The 8,192-nt window shown below is 37.5% G+C and overlaps 1 protein-coding gene across 1 annotated transcript; it reads right to left on the bottom strand.

Moving 5' to 3' along the window:
- Positions 1-5,678: 5,678 nt before the first annotated feature.
- On the bottom strand, positions 5,679-7,979 carry LOC122643408 (receptor-like protein EIX2). The gene has a single exon (XM_043837031.1). The coding sequence runs from the start codon at positions 7,977-7,979 to the stop codon at positions 5,679-5,681; it is 2,301 nt and encodes a 766-aa protein (XP_043692966.1).
- Between the last annotated feature and the right edge of the window lie 213 nt (positions 7,980-8,192).

Genomic DNA, 8,192 nt, shown 5'->3' with positions numbered 1-8,192 from the left:
GGTTAAATGTCTTCATGGATAGATGAACATTCTTAAAAAGAATGCAAATGGTTTTCTTGTTTTCAGCTATTTCTATAGGATTTCCCCATCAGATTTATCTACCCATATATCTCTGATCACCGGATAAGTTAATAGGGACTTTTTACTAGACAATAAAACCGTTTCATAGTTGACTTGGTTTTTAATTTTAACAACCATATATATTCTCCCAATAGTTGGCAATTGGCAGGCACCCATGTGAGAAGACACCTCTGCCTCTTATTTTAAAGAGGAGAAAAATAGGTCCATGGAAGCTTGCCTAGACAGAAAACTACTTCCCCTTTTTTAAGCCACTCTAATTAACAGCTTCTCCTTCGATCTTCACCTTGATCTGATCAGAAGCAGGCCAGCAGCTTGAATTTGGCCGGAGACCGGCCCCCGCTCACGGCTCACCACCTCCATTCACCGCTGACCATCCGGCCCCTTCCTTCTGCCCACCACAGCTACCCACCATGTAATATCGTGACATGATCGATCGATCATTCCATTCGGCGGTCTTGAAATAATTAAATTGTGACTTTACTTCGTTTAGACTTCTGAATATTGGGAAACCTCTGTTACAATATTGGTTTAATCTTCCCAATATTCAGAAGTCAAAACGAGGTAGGGTTTCAAAAAGATGTGGAACCTACGTATCCGTTTGAAACAGATCGATAATCACTTTTATAGCTTTCTGTTTCTCTTTTTTGATTTCGATTTCAAGCTTTGTTCATGGCAGCCAAGACAATACTGAAAGAAAGGCAGTTGGTATCCACTTAATTAATTGGTAACGCCAACGATCAAGGCAACCGGACAACCGACACGGAATGGTTTTTGGGTGAATGATGTCAATCGGTCGATTCAGGCCAGTTTCAGTTCAGGTTGAATTGGACCCCACTCGAACAAGGCGTTTGGGCAGGGGTAAGGTGGACATTGCATGCAGCATCGTGTCTAGGCAGTACGATCCTACTGGAAAGATCGGCCGTAGAGGATCCAAATTGTACGTGTGATAATGGTGAATAAAAAACCAAACCAATGAAGGAAGCTTCTCGGTTCATTTTGGTTTTGAGTTCTTGTCGAATTGGTTGTTTGGATCAAGTTTAGGTTCGGTTTTGACATATATATGTACAAAATTATAAATAAAAAAAGGGAAGCAGTTTTCTGTACGAGAGTGTGGCCTACGTCAGCACTCCCATGTGTCTATCTCTCTCCTCCTTAAAACAAGGGGATAGAAGAGTCCTTTCACATGGGGAGGAGAGAGATAAACTCATCTGAGTGTTGGCGTAGGCCACACTCCCGGACGGAGAACTTTTTCCCTAAAAAAAATTATGTTTTTAATGAGTTTCTGGTTGATATCGGGTTATTTTTCATCAGCTTGTCCTTTGGTCCTATTTGGTTTCGATGAGGTGTACAATACTCCAATCCGAAACCAATCCAGTAAGGATTATTTTGGTTCAGACTATATCAAGTCAGTTTGGGCAAGGGTTTGGCACCCCTAACTTGAAGGAATAGCTCAAGTGGTTACCATACTATATCTCAAGTCTCAACCTAGTCTCAGATTTTCTCATTGTATTTTAAACAAGCTAGCTCCATTCATTTTCTCATTGTATTTTTTGAAACAAGAATAGCTCCATCCATTCATTATTTTTTTGTTGTGCAGGGCCATGCAACCTAGTAGAGATCTTTTAATATAACATACAATTCTTACTTGTTGCCCTTTAGTATCATTGATCCTTGTATTTTAGGTCACCTGGTCGTTTTTGCTAGCCCGAGTTCTTAAAAATTTCTCAGCCTCTGATTGGTGAAGGAGGATGGGGTAGTGGCTTGCCTTCTTAAAAATAAAATCAAGTTACGATTTTACCTTTCAGTTTTGAGATTTATGACCATGCTCATTAAAGTGTCCGCAAAAAACAATTGGAACATAGTTTTCATCAAAAAATCATAAATGGGTTTTGACCCTGTTATGATTTGTCAAACATTTTAAAGTAAAAATAGACTCCATAAACGATACCAAACACAACCAAAAACGTGTTTTTAGACAAAAATAAAAAACACAAATGATACCAAAGAAGGCCTAGAGCTGTCAACCGGTTAGGCTTGAACGGTTTCAATAGAGATCGGTCTCCACCAATTTAAACAACATTACCGACCATTTAGGTAATTAGGTCTCAATGACCAGGGCCTGAAGCGAACTGTCATGAGGCTCATTATAATCAAAAGCTAATAGCCTAATCTAGGTACAAATGGGCCATAAATATATTATAATCTATCTTACCAAAATATATATATATATATAATTGGGCTTAAATAGGTTATAAATGGTCAGTTAACAATGTCAGTCCATCTTGATCAGATGCCCATTGGGCTAAAACCTAACACCATTACCAAACCGTTGGTAATTGGTTTATGCCCAACACTGAGCCATTTACTAACTGGTTGGTCTAGTGTCGGGTTTTAACCGATCAAACCCAATCGAGCGAGTTCAGGCCAACACTTGACTTAGGGTGTCAATCGGTACAGTATCCGGTATTCGGTACAGTACCAAAGCCAAATACTCCATATTGATACCATACTGTATAGCATTGGTACGGTATACAGTTTTATTCGATATGGTATTTGTTATAAGATTTCTTATATTATATGCATATAAATTAGTATATATAGTATGAAATAAATTATATTTAGTATGTTATATTTTTATATATATTTAATACATATATACTTATATATGTATACGAGAGAGAAACCCTAACTAAAATCCTGACCTTAATTGGTTTGGGGGGGGGGTGACATATTGTCTTAGAAGTCCAAGAAACAATACACCGTCTCTCGCTCTGCCACTGAGGTAGAATACCGGTCTATGGCTACTACCACTTGTGAGCTTGTTTGGTTGCACTCTCTTCTAGGTGACCTCAGTGTATCTCACCCTCTTCCTATGCGGCTTTATTGTGACCACCAAGCTGCCCTCCACATTGCAGCTAATCCCGTCTTCCACGAGCGCATGAAACACATTGATAATGATTGCCATGTTGTCCGTGAACGTCTTCAGTCTAGTTGCCTTCTCACTGCTCATGTTCCTTCCCACATGCAGCTTGCGGGTATTTTCACCAAGGCGCTCGGGCGTGATCCTTTTCATCTTTTATCCAAGTTGAGCGTTCGTAACCTACACGCTCCACCTTGAGGGGGAGTATTAGCGGATTCACTGGAGGACTCCAACTGTGCGTCTACTTGCGCACCAAGTCTCCTAGATTTCTCTATTTTCTTTCTTAAATTCTCTCTACTTTCTTTATCTTATTCACTTGTATCCTTCTCAGGATTCTTCTCCATACTCTATGAGATTCTACAATGTAATTTGTATCTATATATTCACATATGATAATGAAAACGTTCAAGCTTTTCCAGTCAATATCTTTTCTATTTGACAACAATCATATTCACTAACCTCAAGAGCCTCAAGTGTTGCTCCTCCTCCAGATGGCCAAACCATGAAGAAAATCTCTCTATGTGGACCTATAGGAAAAAAAAAAGTTATTTTATGTTTCCAATTACTCACGATATATTGATCAGACAATTAAAATTGTTCATAGGTACTGTTTTAAACAGATCATATGGTAAAAAATCCATATAATATGCTAATTTTTGGATTAGGCAAACTTTGCTGGCGGATGATTCAATGGAGGGTCATGATCCTCTCAAATGGCATTTGTTACTGACAGTCATGCCGAAACTCATTCAATGACATTGCCTTACACAGATTGTAAACCATTCTCATTCTCAAAATTCTGTTAGAATTGATTGTACTTCTACTTATGATCCAAGTTTTAGAAAGAACCAAAGTGCCAAATTTAATTCGAATTTTGATCTGCCTGGTCATTTATTTAATATTTTTTTTCAATCAATGCACCAAATTCATTTTCAATCGATGTTGACAACTATGAATAACACCATAGCCAATCCACATTGTTCAACCAGACTTAAGACGTTTTGTCTTTTTTTTTTTTTATTTATTTTTATTTTTTTAATGGTGTATGAATTTGGAATTGTATTTTGAATGATATGTCTAAAAACATTAATGTTGGATATTATAGTTGTTTTGAAACATTATATGTAGGTATTCAGGTAATAATTCCTCAATTTATATGAATATACTATTGGTTTTTTAATGTCCCTTTTTTTTTTTTTGGAAATCTACACGTTTAAAACTCGTACCATCTGTTACTCTTTTTAGCCATTCTCTATTTTTTTTTTTACCTTTTTTTAGTGTACCATTCAGATTTTTACTCCATTTAAAACTCTTACCGTCCATTTCCATTTTTATTTTTTTTTTCGTTCCCATTTTTACTAACTATGTTTAGGACTCTACTTTTACTAGTTAATTCAGGCCCAAAGGAACAATCATCACCATGTTGCCTAGGATCAGCAATTTTGTGACTGTTTTGTAAACCTGTAACTTTTCTAACCTCAGATGCCAGAATAGCATTAAAGTGTTATTTTGAAATCATTCAACTGAAGAGCACTAAAAGACACGATATATTATATTTCATACCCCACAACCAACCAAATTGAAGAACTCAAGCCAGCATTGAGCTCAAGTTAACTTATAGAGGGAGAAAATCCTATGGAAATTAAATTTCTGAATTTTTTTTTTTAATATCTCGAAAGCAGGTTTTTACCCCTTCCTCTAATTGAACCTTGTCAATTATAGACATAATTTAGGATTTTATCCAATTATTTTTCATCCATAGAATTCCCAAGCTGCTCTTTCAGAGTTGAAATTTGCTTATATATGGAGTCTCATAAGGCCTTGGTTCCTGATGGCTTTAGAGTCTAACTTCTTCAAAATTTATGGGCTTTAGTAAAGGTGTTAATGTTTGGAAAATTGTTGGGAATTTATCTCTCAATTAATCATCTTCTATGGAAAATCAAGTAGAGAGAGAGAGAGAGAGAGAATGCTATTATTAGTTCATATACAAGCATTGATCAAACTATGCAATTTGGCTTACATCTGATGGATTAGCCAAAATATTTGTCTATCATATCACCCAAAAACTGAAAATATGCAAATCTCCAGGATTTTTTGAACAGTAACGGACCCCATACACACCAAAAGCCACGCTCACATAAAACCCTTCCATTTGAAAGTCATTGCCTTCATCTTCTCTTCTAACATCATTGTTAAGTCCATCTTCAGTGCAATTCTGTGTGAGTGGAGGTCCACAGAGTTCTGGGGAGTTGCCCATAAAGCTGGATGCATCAAAGCTTTGGAGCTGGGTACTCAATGGAATAGTACCTGACAAACTGTTATATGACAAGTTTAAGACACTCAAAAATGTTAGCTTTGACATGCTTTGAGGAATTTCACCAGAGAGTTTGTTAATTGATAAATCCAGAGATTCCAATAATTTCATGTCCCCAATCTTCTCAGGGATGTTCCCAGTCAAATCATTTCTTGATAAATTCAGCGATTGCAACCTAAGAAGACATATCAATTCTTTGGGAATCTCTCCTGACAAATGATTGTCTGCAAGGTCAATGGTCACTAGAAGCTTAAGAGTATTGCTATACTCAAGCTCGTTTCCTTTGATAACCACCCATACCTCCTCCGCTTGACCTTCATAATCTAAGAATAAGGATGTAGGCAGAGGTAAATCATATGAGAGCTAGGCGGCCATAGCACTGAAATTGTTGAAGCATTGAGGTATGGTTCCTGAAAGGTTATTATGAGCAAGATCCAGGATTTGAAGTGATGATAGATCACAAAGTTCTGGCGGAATGCTACCACCAAAATTGTTTGAATGTAAGACCAAAACTATTAACTGTGGTAAGTTTTTCCCCAACCATGTCGGTATGCTTCCAAAAAACTCGTTCTTACCAAGGTCAATGACTTGTAAGTCCGAACAATTTTGCAAAGATGAAGGTAATTTACCAGAAAGATGATTGTTGCGCAAATGCAGAGATTGAAGTGCCAATAGTGAACCCAAAGAACTTGGAACCTTTCGAGTAAAATTATTGTTCCCCAACTTTATTACTTGCAGTGATTGCCAATTCATCCAACAATCAGGGATATCCCCAGATAAGAGATTGTCTGAGAGATCGAGAATTTCCAGCTTGCTTTGTCCATCCATCTCTTGACATAGAAAATGGGAAATTGGTCCAGAAAAGGAATTGTTGGAAAGATCTAGTTCCCAAACATTGGAAGAGAAATGGGGTAGTGGACCCTCAAGGCTGTTGGAACCCAAAAATATCATTGAGTAAACAGAATCAAGTTTCAGTCTTCTAGGGAGTTCACCATGTATTTGATTGTTGGAGAGATTTAAATATGAAATTTGTGAAGATAAGTTCCAAAACCAAGTGGGAAATTCATCAAAAATTCCTGTATAAGATAACTCTAGGGAAGACATGTTCCTTTGAGTTTGAAGCCATGCTGGGAATTGAGGTCCTACATGCCATGATCCCATATGTAAATGTTTGAGTTGAAAAGGAGGAATCCAAGTAGAGCTGACTCTCAAAACCAATGAGTTTGAAGATGCATAGAATGATTTTAGTCTAGTGAGATTGGCAAAGTGAACCTCAGATGCCTCACCTTCCAATGAATTATGGGAGATCAACAATTCCTCAAGCTGCGAAAGATGTCCAAAACTTTCTGGCATAGATCCATTCAATCGATTACCAGTAAGATCTAATATTCTCAGTGATGATAATCTTCCCACAGATTGGGGAATTGGACCAGAAAACGAGTTGTACTGAAGATAAAGACTAGTTAGACTCTTAAGCTGCCCCAGTTGATCAGGCAGATGACCTGAAAAGTGGTTTGAGGACAAAAATAATTCCTGCAACTTGCAAAGATTTTCCACTGTTGTTGGTATCTCACCTTCAAGCTCATTGCCCCAAAGATCGATCTTTGTGAGTGAAGTCAGGTTACCAACTGCACTCATAATTGAACCTCTCAAATTGCTACTAGAGATTTCAAGGGTTACAAGGCTACTCAAATTATATAACCAATCAGGAATGGTGGAATCAAAATTGTTAGAAGAGAGGTCTAGGACCCTTAGAGAAGTCATGTTCTGAAGACCACCTGGTATTGGACCATGAAAAGCAGTGTATCGCAAATTAAGAGAAACAAGGCCTTTGATACTAAACAACCACTCAGGAACTGATGAACTGAAATTGTTATTCGAAAAGTCAATGACAGTGAGTGATGTAAAATTAACAAGTTGAGCAGGAAGAACAGGAGGTGGATTAAGTTCACAAGCCGATAAGAATAACTCTGTTAATGAAGGAATCATATTCAATACCTGCAGGTAATCAGTTGCATGTCTAAGGTTAACTTGACTCATGCCAAGGTACTGCAAGAAAGAAAGATTAGAAAGCCATTGCAAACTATCAGCATGTAATCTAGTACCAAAACTATATAATGAAAACATAGAATCGGTACTGAGGTCAAGAAAACGCAGACTTGATAGATTCCCCAACTGTTGAGGAACCATTCCACCAAAACCAGCATTAGAAAGGTTAAGATATCTCAAGCTCTTGAGGGAACCAAGGAACTCAGGAATGCTGATACCATTGAAGTTTTTCACACTTAGGTCTAGGTACTTCAGATGCTTCAGTTCAAGTAAAGAAGGACTTATCTCTCCACCCAATAGGGAATTCATATAAGAATCAAACTGTTCTGGGCTGTCCCAAAATTCCTGTTCTATTGCAGCATCATATGGCTGTCGGAGGTTGAGCTTGACGACACGTCCTGTTCTGTTGTTGCAGCTAACTCCTTTCCATGTACAACAGTCTTCACCAATCCAAGATGAGAGCCAATTTGTTGGATCTTGAAGTCCCTTCTTAAAGCTGAGAAGGGCTTCTCTCTCTGTCTTACTGCAAAGCACTTCTTTGTTTGCTCTACTAACACTAAAATTGGTGATTTGTATGTATAGGAATATAAGCAAGAGAACCTCAAATCTTTTCATGATTAAGAAACAAAAGAACAGAGTATAGTAAAACAAAGGAAAACTTGAACCAACTATTTGATATGTGACACTGAGACAATGCGAAACTTCCAGATGATTTATAAGCAAATGAAGAGTGTTGTGTGAGACTAGTTGATGGAGAAGGAGCTATCAATCCTATTAATTAAACAACCTTGATTACTAGAGTTGGTAGGAAAGTGGGGATAAAGTATG

The sequence above is a fragment of the Telopea speciosissima genome, chromosome 10, assembly GCF_018873765.1.
Source record: "Telopea speciosissima isolate NSW1024214 ecotype Mountain lineage chromosome 10, Tspe_v1, whole genome shotgun sequence".
NCBI lineage: Eukaryota > Viridiplantae > Streptophyta > Magnoliopsida > Proteales > Proteaceae > Telopea > Telopea speciosissima.
This window is presented reverse-complemented; position numbering and strand designations above follow the sequence as displayed.

What these genes read in the sequence shown, in the direction of transcription:
- LOC122643408 (XM_043837031.1), bottom strand. Translation starts at nt 7,979, where the DNA reads ATGAAAAGATTTGAGGTTCTCTTGCTTATATTCCTATACATACAAATC.